General features: G+C 32.7%; 1 protein-coding gene across 3 annotated transcripts; it reads left to right on the top strand.

The window, feature by feature from the left end:
- Nucleotides 1-1916: 1916 nt before the first annotated feature.
- On the top strand, nt 1917-6468 carry LOC146954158 (ethylene receptor 2-like). 3 transcript variants are annotated; one of them, XM_085714693.1, is made up of 4 exons: nt 1917-1978; nt 2471-2574; nt 3494-5266; nt 5771-6468. In XM_085714693.1, the coding sequence occupies exons 3-4, from the start codon at nt 3518-3520 to the stop codon at nt 6302-6304; spliced, it is 2283 nt and encodes a 760-aa protein (XP_085570819.1). In that variant the 5' UTR covers nt 1917-1978; nt 2471-2574; nt 3494-3517; the 3' UTR covers nt 6305-6468. The 3 variants fall into 3 exon arrangements, with proteins under 3 accessions (XP_085570819.1, XP_085570811.1, XP_085570827.1); XM_085714685.1 differs by having other exon boundaries at nt 1968-2300; XM_085714701.1 differs by lacking the exons at nt 1917-1978; nt 2471-2574 and adding an exon at nt 2636-2849.
- The last annotated feature ends 8016 nt before the right edge of the window (nt 6469-14484 follow it).

The raw sequence follows: 14484 nt of genomic DNA, 5'->3' as shown, positions 1-14484 counted from the left end.
AAATGAGTAAAAAACCAACTAATAATTCAATACTATTACTTTTCCCACCCTATGACATTCTCCCGCGCCCTACATAATTCCAAAAATACCCTTCGGATTATGAAATTCGAATTTGTTTTCCCAGAAATTTTTGGATTATATAATCCGAAAATCCCTTTTACCAGAATTTAAATACACTTTGCTTCATTTTTACATTATTTAGATGTCAAAATCATAAAATAAATGCAAATATAAAAAAAATAATACACATAAAATCTCATTTTATTAATATCATTGATACATTACAATAAGGTATGTTTCTTGTCTAGGGAAGGGGGATTGGGGTAAAACTAAATCTGCTTCAGAAGCAGATGAGGTAAAGCAAAATCTGTGTGTGGTGGGGGTGGGGGGGAGAAGGGGACTGTGGTAAATGTATGTTTCTTGTCTAAGGCAAAAGAGACCTTGATGGTCAACCTTGCACCCAGACAGATCAACCTGACACCCAGACAAACCGTGCTTCTTTGCATCGCGTTGCCTTCCTCGTTGACCGTTCATACAAACCGTGAGTTTCTAAAGTAGCATCTTTTTATGAAAGGCCAACGACGGAAACACGTTGTGCATAAAAGGAAGAGGATGAGAGGGTGTGATGGTGTGAGAAATGGTGGACTAGAAGATTAGGTTTCTCAAAGTAATAAAAAAAATAATTGTATTCTCTAAAATATGCTTAAAAGAATTTATTTTTTTGTCGGATAGTCTAGTAGATAGAATACTTTTTTATCAAGTAGCATAGTAATTAGAATTACCTCATAAGAGTTCGAACCATGTCCCCTTACATATTACATGCAATATCTTTACTAATAGAGTAGTTATGCTCACATGGACCCTCTGGAAAACTTATTCCATAGATATTATACTATAATAACATTACTAAATGAAATTTAAATTTATTAAATGATTTTTTTTTTAAAATGATAACATTAAATATTATGGAGATAGTTTGTTTTAGCTTAAATATTTTTCATATAAATTACTCTGTTCCAAATTATATGTCGCTTTGGAAAAAAATTGTCACAAATTATATATCGCTCTACAATAACAATGAAACATTAATGTTATTCTTCCTATTATATCCTTAACTATTTGTTACTCTCTCTTCTTTCTATTCTTTAATTTATCTTTCTAACACCATTTACAAATGACAATTTTGTAAATCAACTCATAATATCTCTTTCTCATACAAAATTAATTACATTTCCTAATACATGTGAAATGGTCAAAACGTCGTATTGTTTAAGAAGGAGGGAGTATAAAATTCATTTACAAACAAAAAAACTAAGGGACATAAATGAAGAAAAAAAGACAAGATTAGAGCAGCATACCAACTTAGTTGAGTGTTACTCTTTTCTTTTTGTTGTCAATTTGCTCTTGGCTTAAAAAAAAAAGACAAGAAAAGTAAATTGTTTGAGCTTATATTTAAGATACAAAAATGAAAATTGTATTCCTTATATTAATATTAATATTATTAGCATCATTAAAAATTAATTTGACCAAATAATTTCATGATAAAAACGATTATTTCTTAATTGTATAATTAATACTCCAAAATTCATATTTTAAGTAAAAAATATACTCTAAAATATTAATTTTGTCTTATAAAAATAACAGTCAATTAAGAATATGGAAATAATCAAATACTGCCTCCATTTGATATTATCAGTCTTATTTGAAATATTTAGAATTGGTATAATTATTAAAGTAATCTAGTCTATAGATTTCGAATGAGAGAAATACTATGAAACTGACGAAGTATTATTATTTAGGATGACAAAGACGTTTCAGGTCAAAAAAGCGTCCAAATTCTCTTCATGTAAGAAAGTGGACCCATCTTTCTCTCTCTAACACATTCTTTCTCTCATATTGTCTCACTTTATATATAAATAAACTCATTTTATGTCATTTCAAGTCTTCCTCATTGAAACAACGGCGCTATTGTTTCATGGTTTGTGGTTTGTTTTGCCAACTTTTCCATTCATTTTCAATCAAACATCACATCACTCACACCATAGTTTTAAATTGCAGTTGCAGTCGTGGATACATAAATAAAACATTTTTATTAGAGTACCACTATGCGATTGTAATGCGGTTGCTGCGACATCTAAATATTTTAGATTGTTGCTACAACTGCACTTGCAATCGCACAGAATAACAATTGTGGTTGTGTCTTAATTCTTATCTTATAGTATATATCTGCGATCAATATCAATTGAAGATTTTAGTTCAATTACACTTGATCGCAGATACACCATCTCACATATATCAGTGTGAGATACCTTTATCTAAAACCTTGTTTCACAATTTATACGTATGATCATGGCTACACATTTTTTCACCCAACACACACGCATAAATTTCTTAACTAATATAACTTGATTTTTATATTTTTTTCCATTCTGTTTCTGTGTCTCTAAATTTTTGTTGTTTTTTTTTGTAGATTATAAAACCTACCCTTTTTTCTGCATAAAAAGTTGAACACTCCACCTCCTGTTTCACCGGTTTCATTGCACGAGGTCGCTGATTTTCTGCTCATAAAGTCAGGTACTCTCTCTCTCTATATATGTATATGTATATATGTATATAGGCCAATGGAAAGATAGGTATATAGAGAAATAATAGATGTTGGGATTTGTTACATGCCAAAGTTGGTTTATATATGTTCTTTCCAATGAATGAGATGATGGTGGGTATGGTTGCACTTGTTTAATGTATATAAAGTAATGGGTGGGGGAGTGGCAGATGAGTGTTTGGTGCTACAAAAAGTTGGCTAGGTGGGGTTGATGTGCTAAGAATAATGTGTCTTTAACTAAGTTTTGGTACGTATAGGAATATTAAGATCTGATTAAGATTGGAATATATGTGATTTATATGTGATTGCAATCTGGGTTTGGTTTTATTCATTTATTATATATAAAAAAAAAATTGTGGGGTGTGTGTTTCTTTCTGAAATATATGTTTTTTAATTTGGTCTTCATTACTGGTATGGTACAGTGGTACATGATTTATTTATTTACTTATATAATTTTTATTAATTTATTTATTGATAGAGAATCTTGTTGGACTATATGGTCTTTTTTTTTTCAATGATGTGTTGGGATTGGAGGGTTTTCTTACCAAATGCTTTTTATTATATATATTCAATTTGGTTGATGAAAATGTGTCACTGTGTTATTCATTGATTCATGTCCAAAAGAGTGTGTGTGGATTGAAATAAGTTTAAAACTTAGATTACAAAAGAGGAATAATTTGGATCATTTTATTTGTTAGATTACAAAAGAGGAATAATTTGGATCATTTTATTTGGGTAAAGAATTATAGGTTTCATGTGCCTTTCTCTTTCAGGAAGTTTTTACATTTTTTATTATTATTTATCTATTTTGGGATCTCACACTGTTTTGTAATCTATTGCTTAGATCTTACTGAGTTTGAACTTTTTGTTTAACTGTTATGACAATGACAGGACCAAAAAATTGATGTTGGATCAATGTATAAAGCAACAGCATCTGGATTCTTAATTTTCCTGTTCTTGTTGTGTGTATCTGCAACTGTCAATGGATTTTCGAAATGCAACTGTGACGATGACACGAGCTGGTGGACGATTGAGAAGATTCTAGAATGGCAGAAAGTCGGCGATTTTCTGATTGCGGTGGCGTACTTCTCGATCCCTATTGAGCTTCTTTATTTCATCAGTTGTGCAAACATTCCATTCAAATGGGTACTTTTTCAGTTCATTGCTTTCATTGTACTTTGTGGAATGACACATTTGTTTAATAGCTGGACTTATGGACCCCACACGTTTCAAATCATGCTGACTCTGACTGTCTTGAAAGTCCTCACTGCATTGGTTTCATGTGCAACTACCATAACCCTCATCACTTTGATCCCTATGCTTCTTAAAGTAAAGGTTCGAGAGTTCTTGCTGAAGCGAAAGGCGAGGGAGCTTGGAATTGAGTATGGTATGATAATGAAACAGAATGAAGCTGGAATGCATGTAAGAATGCTTACTCAAGAGATTCGCAAGTCGCTCGATAGACATGAGATTTTGTATACTACCTTGGTTAAACTGTCGGAAACTTTAGGGTTGCAGAACTGTGCTGTGTGGATGCCTAATGTTGATAAAACGGCGATGAACCTCACTCATGAATTGAATGGGAGGAATGTTAATTCTTCTATACCGATCACTGATCCGGATGTTGTAAGAGTCAAGGGAGATAAGGTAGTGCATATGATTGATTCTGACTCGCTGCTTGCTGCTGCGAGTAGTGGAGTTTCTGTTGATGCAGGACCGGTTGCTGCGATCCGAATGCCAATGCTTAGTGTTGGCGATTTCAAAGGGGGGACGCCTGAGGTAACGGAGGCCTGTTACGCGATACTTGTTTTGGTACTTCCTAATGAAGAGGCTAGATCTTGGAGCAATCAAGAGCTTGAGATTATTAAAGTTGTTGCTGATCAGGTAGCCGTGGGTCTTTCTCATGCCGCAATTCTAGAAGAATCGCAACTTATGAGAGAGAAATTGGAGGAGCGAAATCGAGCATTGCAACAGGAGAAAAGGAACGCTATGATGGCGAGTGAGGCTAGAGCGGTTTTTCAGAAAGTCATGAGTAATGGAATGGGAAGGCCAATGCATTCAGTTATGGGATTGCTTTCAATGATGCAAGATGAGAATTTGAAGAATGAACAGAAACTTATTGTGGATTCGATGGTAAGGACAAGCGGTGTCGTATCGAACTTGATGAATGATGCTATGGACAATTCAGATAGGGACGGTGGAGGTGGAAGATTTCCTTTGGAGATGAAATGTTTTGGTTTACATAACATGTTAAAACAAGCAGCTTGCATCGCCAAGTCTATGGCTTTATGCAAGGGTTTTGGATTTAAGGTTGAGGTTGATAGGTCTTTGCCTAACTATATTATCGGTGACGAGAAGAGGGTTTTTCAGGTGATTTTGCACATGGTTAGGAACTTGATAGATGGTAACAATGGGGGAGGGATTCTTGTGTTTCAAGTTTTGGCGGAATCTGGAAGTCGAGGAAGGATTGAACATGGATATGCAACTTGGAGACCAAGCTCGTCTAACGGTGATGTGCATGTTAGATTTGACATAGGTATCAATAGCAGTAACTCTGAATCAGAGACCTCAGTTACTTCAGAGAGGCTTGCAGGAAGGATGTGTACGAGTGACCGGGCATTCGAGGAAAGTTTGAGCTTCAGCATATGCAAGAAGATAATCCAGGTAAGCTATATAACATTTGTTGTGTATGTCTCAAGAGTTCGTTTATACACCGATTTTCATCTTTATTGACATTATTCATTAAAGGATCTTTTTCTGCATTGTTTCACTATAAAATTGTGATAGAACATTTTGGAATCCAGTTCAAAATTTTCAAGTTCTGTCTGATAAAATTGAGATCTTTTAAGCATAGCATTTGCGATTTAATTTACGTTGTTATATTTTATTTTCTTACCTTCATTAGCCGCCGATACATGATTCAATACGTGTAACTTGTCGATTTAGAGTTATTAGATAGCTTTCATTCATAGATTTGTTGGCTTATTTGATTATTCAATTCATAATGTCTCTAGGGGGATATTTACCATATTTTTCAAATTTGTTCAAGTTCCATGAAATTCCAATGAATAATTGGTGTGCTATATTTGTAATTAGAACTATTAAATTAGGTGTTTCTTTGTTCAGTAAATTCTTTTTCTCTCCATTGATTTTGTATGTTATTGGCAGTCAATGAAAGGTAACATATGTTCAGTACCAAATGCTAGAGGCTTTCCTCAACTCATGACCCTTGCTCTTCGGTTTCAACTACGCTGTTCTACCGCGGTAACCATCCCCGAACCAGGGGAGAGTTCAGAGTCATCTGATCAAAATTCCTTGTTCAGAGGTCTGCAAGTCTTGTTGGCCGACAGCGACAATGTTAATAGAGCAGTAACACAGAAATTTCTCCAGAAACTAGGATGTATTGTTACATCTGTTTCTTCCGGATTCGAATGCCTTAATCTTGTTGGCCATGCTGGTGCATGCCCCTTTGAAGTTATTCTTTTGGACCTTAACTTGCCTGATTTAGATGGATTTGAAGTTACCGCAAGGATCCGGAAGTTCAAAAGCCGTAACTGGCCTATCGCTGTTGCTTTAACGGCAAGCTCAGAAGAAGAATTGCGGGAAAAATGTATGCATATTGGGTTTAATGGAGTTATCCGAAAGCCAATTCTGTTGCAAGGATTCGCCGGAGAACTCCAAAAAATCCTGAAGGGAAATTAGGTCCTATGAGGATCTTTAAGTCATTATTTTTCAGTCACATTCTAGATAGAAGTAGTTTATGAACACATCAATTTTTTACTTACTTTTTATAGAAATATTTCAGTTTATAGATTTTATACACAATATGAAAGTAAAATGGTATACAGATTAGTTCGTTTGTTCAATGTGTTTCCCTTTTGTTATTGTCATGTTATGTAGTTTTTGTTTTGATATATGCATCTTTTAATCACATCTCTTAAATCAGAAAATTGAAAACGAAAATTGAGTCAAATGGTTAAAGATTATAGGATATATAATGTCTTGGGCTAAGAGGATTAGACCATTGGCGAAATCAAAGTACTTTAATGAAAATCCTTCTAAATAGTAGGATTAAAATTTATATGAAATCATTACTTAGTCTCACAATTTGATTCTCTCAAATTTAAACTATGTGCAATTTTGGCTTCTTAATTTTTATTTTTTTTGAGAGATTCTGATTCTCTCAAATTTAAACTAAGTGCAATTTTGGCCTCTTTATTTTATTTTTGAGAGATTTTAGTCTATTAACTTTTCAATTGTTTAAATCTACGGGGAAAGGATATAGTTATGGGTTTAATTTTTTATTTTTATTTTTGAAAAGGCAAAATAGTTGAGTTTAATTTTCTGTTCTTTGTATTTGTGGGTTTCGTAGGTTTGTGGTTTTACTTTCATTGAATTCTGCTCTTTTCTCAAATGGTTCCGCTCATTCCCAAAATAAAAGTCCAAAATGCCCCTACGCAACTTAACATGCGCTAGTGCATTCTGTACTTATGTTAAGTCACGTTACGTGACTTAACATGCGCTAGTGTATTATGAGCGTGACTTAAGTCACGCACTAGCGCGAGTTAACTCACACTAGTTGCCGATGAAGAATAAACGTTTTTCCAACTTTGGTCAGGTTTTCAACATTCAATCTACACGTTTTTTTACCACTTTCACATGTTTTTTTGACCACATTTATGTTAGATACAACCTAGGTTCCCATTTCTACCTATAAATACCCTCACATACTTCCTATATTCCTCACATTATATCCTCCCACTCTCTCCCCCTCTTTCTCTTCTTCTTCTTTGCTTCTATAGTCTCTAGGCTCCTTATTCCCCTTTAGGTAAATACCAGTGCCTTTTGGGGGAAATAGTGGTCCGTTAGGTTGGAGAAAAAGACATCATCCCTTGAGGTAAAATTAGGTTTGGTTCCTTTTACTCCCAAAATCTTTTTACTGTGGGTAAAAAGAATCATCATAGGGGTATAAAAGGAACCAAATTTAAATTTAACTCAAGGGATCTTGATGTCGTTTTCCCCAACAGGACGGATCACTATTTTCCCCAAGAGCTATTGTCATATACCGAAGAGGGTAAAAATAAGTTTTACCTCGAGAGCGTAAAAAGATATTAAGTAGATTAGTGAATTGGAATAAAATATATGCATTGCTTATTGTAATCTTTGAATGATATTAATAAAATGAGAGTTATTTTTATTAATTTTGTTTTCTATTTGTATTTATTTTTGCATTTATTTTATGTTTATGCTTATGCATTGAATAAATAAATATTGAATAAATAAAATCGAATATATTTTCTAATTTTGTATTGAATGAATTAATAAATTAGAATAAAAATTGAATTAGTATAAAATCGAATTTATTTTATAATTTCGAATTTATTTCAAGTGCATAAATAAATTAGAATAAAGTAAACAAAATAATTTAGAATAAAGCAAATAAAAAAATTAGAATAAAGTTAATAACATAATTTGGAATAAAGTAAATAACATAATTTGGAATATAGTAAATAACATAAATTACAATAAAGTAAATAAAATAAATTAGAATAAAAAAGATTGAAAAAAGGACTAATTAAAAATAATTTAGTGCATAGGTTTTATATGCACTAAATGCAGTCAAAAACAGTAAAAAAAACGTGTAAAACTCAATAAACACTCCAAACAGCCGTGAGTTAACTCAAGCTAGTGTTAACATGGGCGTGAGTTTACTCACGCTAGTGTTAAACCTTGCATGTTTAAGCCACGCTACTATGGCCGGTTCTTCATGCATTTTAATGCATTGTAAATTGTTTTTTACACGTTTTTGTTAATTTTTTGCATTTATGTTTTTATTGCGTATTGAATTAAAATTTCGAATAAAGTCAATAAATAAATTAGAATAAATTCAGCGTGAATTCGAATAAAAATTGTGACAGCGTGAATTCGAATAAAAATTGCGACAATGTGAATTCGAATAAAAAGTCTAATTAAGGTTTCGTTACATTACATAAACGACATGTATGTCAACAATTACATTACATTACATGCACCTTCCAACTACAACAATTGTCTTGCCCCTGAATGGGGCAAATTCAAACTTGCTAAGTCGTAGGACTCCAACATACAATCAACATCTTGAATGATGGTATTCAAGTGTCAAACGAATGAGGTGCATTCATTGACACTTGAATACCAGCATTCAAGATGCTTATCGAATGTTGGAGTCCTGTCGATTAACAAGTTTGAATTGCCCCATCCAGAGTAAGACAATTGTTGTAGTTGGAATGTGCATTTGAACTACAACAATTGTCTTACCTTTGAATGGGGTAAATTCAAACTTGCCAAACAACAGGACTCAAGCATTTCGCCCGACATTCATGTTTTCCTTTGAAAAGAATAAATTTTTGTTAGGTTTGCTTTAGATGATGGTATTCAAGTGCCAACAAAATGAGGTTCATTCTTTGACACTTAATACCTTCATCTAAACCAGCCTAACAAGAATTTAATCTTTTCAAAGGAAAAACATGAATGTCGAGCGAAATGCTTGAGTTCTGGCCGTTTGGCAAGTTTGAATTACCCCATTTCAGAGGTAAGACAATTGTTGTAGTTGGAATGCACCTTACCCTAACTAATGACGATCTTCTGGCGAAATCAAGCTGTTGATGATATCTTCAGTTGATCTCAGCAACGTTACCCTCATATCAATCCACTGGAACATGTTGTGCTCCCAAAACATGCTCGTCACGTTTTCGTCGTTCTTTAATTCCACCCAAGTGAATGATACCCCCCCTAGTTGAGCGTTGGACGTTTATACCGAACGTGTTCCACCCTCCTTGTGTCTCTGGGGTTGACTCCTTGGCTGAATTCATTCAGTTGATCCTTGAGACCTCTTAACGTTACATCAAGGCACTAAACCTTCAACCTCTGAGGTTCTCTGCCGTAGAATTCTGCATGAACGTCGATCCACCAGACCATTGCTTCAAATCTACACAATAAGAAATTAAACACAATCAATGAAAAACTCATTCCAACATTTTATCAAACACTTGGAGTGCAAATTATACATAAACACTAAAAATGATAACCACAACATAAACATGCAAACATCTAAATAATTAAGCAATATTACTCATTTTCATGTAACATTGTATCATATCTTGTAAAAAAAAAATAATAATTTAAACAAACCCTAAATCTAAAAAAATCTAATCGAAGTGTAAAAAATCTAACATAGTCATGCAAACATCTAAACATCATAACAATTAAGCACTATAAGTCATTTGCATGTAACATTCTATCATTTCTTGCAAAAAAAATTAAAATTTTAACAAAACACTAAACATAAAAAATTCTAGATTAAGTGAAAAAATCTATCATACCAACATAGTTTAAGTGAAAGCTTACTTGTTCTTGTTGTTGGAGTGTTGTTTGATTTGAAGTTGAAGGAATTTTGGAGTTGGGTAATTTGAGAGAAAATTGAGATTTGTGTGTGTGTTGTTTGAAAATGAGGCAGAATGAGGTTCTGCCTGGGCTAATTACAGCACGTAGCGTGACTTAAGTTACGTTTCTCCTTTAACTAGCGCATGTTAACTCACGCTACGCATGTTAAGTTGCGTAGGGACATTTTGGACTTTTACTTTGGGAATGAGTGAAACCATTTGGGTAAAGAGATGAATTCACTTTCATTCACCTTTTTCTGTTGTTGTTAAGCCTTTGTTTTTTTAAGGGAAAGAAACATTGGTAAGCCGTAGTTTGGCCTAGACCTAAACAAAGTTTAATAAAGAATTATTTCACCCAAAAATTAAATTTAGATTCTTCATAATAATTTGTCCTTTAATGAAACATATGAAACACTTGAAATTAATTATGGTTTATCACTGCATGGTGTTTTAGTTTGTTTTTAACACATCTTGTGCTCAGAATACATTTGATTAATAAATCTTTTGGCATTTTTAGTAAAGAACAAATTTTCAATTGTCATCGTTTAAGGTCATGCCAAGTGCCAACTGATGTTTCTCAACACTAGTTAAAGAAACAAAAGGAAACAATCAGTATAATCAGAATTTTTTGAAACTTGTATAATTAAATAAATAAAAGCATAGAAAATGTTATTTTTAATACAAAACTTATATTTTATGTTTCCTTAACTAGTGTGTGGGGCACTAGTTAGCATGACTCGTAAATAATTTAATACATCTACTATAATAATAAAATAAAGTTCGATTCTTCTCAATGTCAATTTAGATGAACAAATTTAGCTTCTTCAAAAAAACTTAAAGTTTTTTTGAAAAGCCTCCAATACCGCAAAACTGAGAAGAATGAGTGCTAATATTACCATTAAAAACCGAATCAATTCCTAACCAATTTGAAACCAAGAGCCAAATGCGACCGTAAACATCACAACGAAAAAACAAGTGATCTCTGTCTTCGGTGTCACCACACAAGGCCGCACACATAAGTTGGGACTCATCAATTACATCACGCCGATACAAATTATCCTTAGTCGGAAGTCTATTCATGAATAGGTGCCAAACAAAGAGATTTACCTTGAGAGGAACCGCTCTGAGCCACAAGAAACTATCAAACCCTTCATTGAGGTTGGTATCAGATGCTGTCAAATAAGAATATGTTGATCTAACTGTGTAACACTGAGAAGTATGGAGCTTCCACACCCATCTGTCGATCGTGCCAACCTGCAAAACACAAGAAGACACCCGCCCCACACACTCCAAGACCAGCCCCTCCTCCCATGCATGTAACCTCCTCCGCCATTTCCACGCCTCACCTCCAACCCCCCACCCTAACTCAAACATCTCTGACACCGTAGCTAGTTTATTGTCTGCAAGGTAGTATAGCCTATCAAAGGATCTTGCAAGAGGACAATCATCCAGCCACGGGTCCACCCAAAACAAAGTATCTCGACCATCCCCCACCCTCCTAACAATGTTATCTGTCAACCAGCTAGTATCGACAAGACCCACTCCTCTCCTGATTTGGTTTAGGTTGCGCCACTAAACCGAACCTACTCCCTCCCCAAACCACACCCTGCCCCCTCCTCACCATACTTTGCTCGAAGAACAACATTCCACAAGCTCTCCCTCTCCTCCAAAAACCTCCACACCCATTTACCTAAAAGAGAAATATTAAATTCCTTCAACCTCTTCACCCTCAGTCCTCCATCCTCCAAAAAAACTTAAAGTTAATTGATAGTCATCGAAATTTCTTAATTAAGCACATAACATTAATAATGGAAGTGGTGCAAATATTTATCGATGTTTTACATATACAATAAAAAAATATTTAATCAAAAAACTACATTAATGTTTATATTTTTAAAATATTCTTGAGTTTTCAAAATATTATCATATCGATACATAAAAGCACATAGAATTTGCAACGGATGTAGTGCAAATATTTAACAGTGTTTTTCATATAAAATAAAATTTTATTTAATCGAAAAACTATATTAATGTTCACACTTTGAAAATAGTTACGAGTTTTCAAATTATTATCATATCAATTTTCTCATATCGATACATAAAATTTTCCTTCCACCTATATAAACACATAAAATTCACAACGATTGTGGTGAAAATATTTAACGGTGTTTTGAATCTATTTCTATACTATATATAAAGAAAAAGTCTCTTTCAGCTCTTTTGGGCTGTCTTTTTCTCTTTCCAAAAATGCCCTCAATTTTAAATACAAATAACAATGTAACGAATAGATAAGAATAAATTTAAATGGCTAAATTGCATTTTTGGTCCCTTAACTATTTTGCTAGTATCGCTTTGGTCCCTTAATTAAAATTTGATTTATTTTGGTATCTTAACTTTCTATCCGTTACATATTTTGGTCCTTTCCGTTAGTTTTAATTCAAAAACGTTAGGGTTTCTTCATTTTCTTCTGGATTTTTTCTGTGATTTGTGTTGTTGAAGGTTGATGGAGATGATATGAAGATGAAGAAGAGGGGAAGAAGATGAAAAAACCCTAACGTTTTTGAATTAAAACTAACTTAAAGGACCAAAATGTGTAACGGAGAGAAAATTAAGATACCAAAATAAATCAAATTTTAATTAACGGACCAAAGTGATACTAGCAAAATAGTTAAGGGACCAAAAATGCAATTTAGCCAATTTAAATATTAAAAAAAATGTAACAAACACAATATGACTATATACATGTCTATTTTTTCCCTTTATCATTTAAAAGTGTAACAAACTAGATGAGTATATTTATACTTACTTTTTAATTTTCCCAATTATACTCTTAAACAACTTTTTCTAGAATAACGATTGTTCTTGGTGTCATTAAAAAAATAGAATTTAGATTATATATTTTTGTTATATTGTTAGTGCCATTGAAATAGATAATCATGGTTAGTTTGGTTTGTTATAACTTAAAAAAAAATATTTACATTTTTAGTTTTAATCAAAATCAAAATTTCAAAAAAGAAACACCGTTCATAATTTTCAAACGTTAGTGTAATAAAAAGAGCGGAAAGATGGACACGTGAGTGACCGTCTTTTCGCTAGTTTATATAATGAAAATAACCTCCTTTCGGCCTTTTTGGGATGGCCTTTTCTCTTTCCCAAATTACTCTCAACTTTAAATACAAATAGCACATTTAAAAAATAGATAAGTGTAAATTTAAATATTAAAAAAAAGTGTAGCAAACTCAATATTTATTGTCCACGATATATAATTTTTTTCTTATCCTTTATACTTTAAAAAAGATGATTGATGGGAGTGAATTCAAAATTTTAAAAAAATGTAACAAACACAATATAAATATATGTTCAATTTTTTCCTTTATACTTTAAAAAGTGTAACAAACTAGACCGAGTATATCTATATTATATATCTATACTATATATATAAAGAAAATATAAGATTTTGAGCTGACTTTTCCATTATCTAAATTATACCCTAAAACCACTTTTTCTATAATAATGATTGTTGTTGGTGTCATTAAAATGATAAGAATTTAGATTGAATTTTTTCTACTATATTGTTGGTGTCATTGAAATAGATAAACAATATTAGTTTGGTTTGTTATAATTTTAAAGCAACTATTTTAAATGTATACTTTTAACCAAAATCAATATTAGTGTATTTATATGTTCTTGTGTGTGATTAATTGTCTCTATGTGTATTTTAATCGGGATTAGTGGATTTTAGCTTAAGAAGGGTGTTTTAGACTCATGCGTATTTTGGTCATTTGGTGAGCAAGGGTAAAATAGTCATTTGGTTAAGAGGGTTATTTTTGGTGTTTTAAGTGGGAATGACTATTTTTACTAAGTTACTAGTGAGTTGGGGTAATTATTTAAGAGACGGTAATTATTCGTTATTTTGACGGTTTAAGTGTGTAGTAACTGGTGAATTAATTGGCAAGAATTTTGAGCCCATTAAGACAACTAGAGACTAAACCCATTTATGTGGTGACTATATAAACACAACCCTTGTGAGAAAATTAGCTCATTACATTTATTCACTCATTTCGCAAACTTTTTGAGAAAGAGGTAGAGAGAAAGTAAATCAAGAGGAGAAAAGAGGAGCTAGACGAAGAGAGCTTGGGATTGATGGCTAGGAGCAAAAGTGAAGCTAGGGTTTGGATTCTTGAAGAACTAGAGCTAAGGGGGGTGGTGCTCTTTCATAATTAAGTCATAATCACTTATTTTCAATTATGAGTTTAAGTGCTATTGTGATAATTGTGACTTTTTATGTTTTTGTATGATGAAATTCGTGCTCCTAATTCATGTGAATTTACGGTCATGATAAACTATATGAAATTGATGTGTTATGTGCTTAAAACTCATAGTTGTTGTTGTTGATAAGTTACTTTGATGAGTTTTGCTTAAAGTAGTGAAAATGAAGTTGTTGTTGTTGATTGTTGGTGA

The sequence above is a fragment of the Medicago sativa genome, chromosome 1, assembly GCF_051527215.1.
Source record: "Medicago sativa cultivar Bolivia chromosome 1, Bolivia_mono, whole genome shotgun sequence".
NCBI lineage: Eukaryota > Viridiplantae > Streptophyta > Magnoliopsida > Fabales > Fabaceae > Medicago > Medicago sativa.
This window is presented reverse-complemented; position numbering and strand designations above follow the sequence as displayed.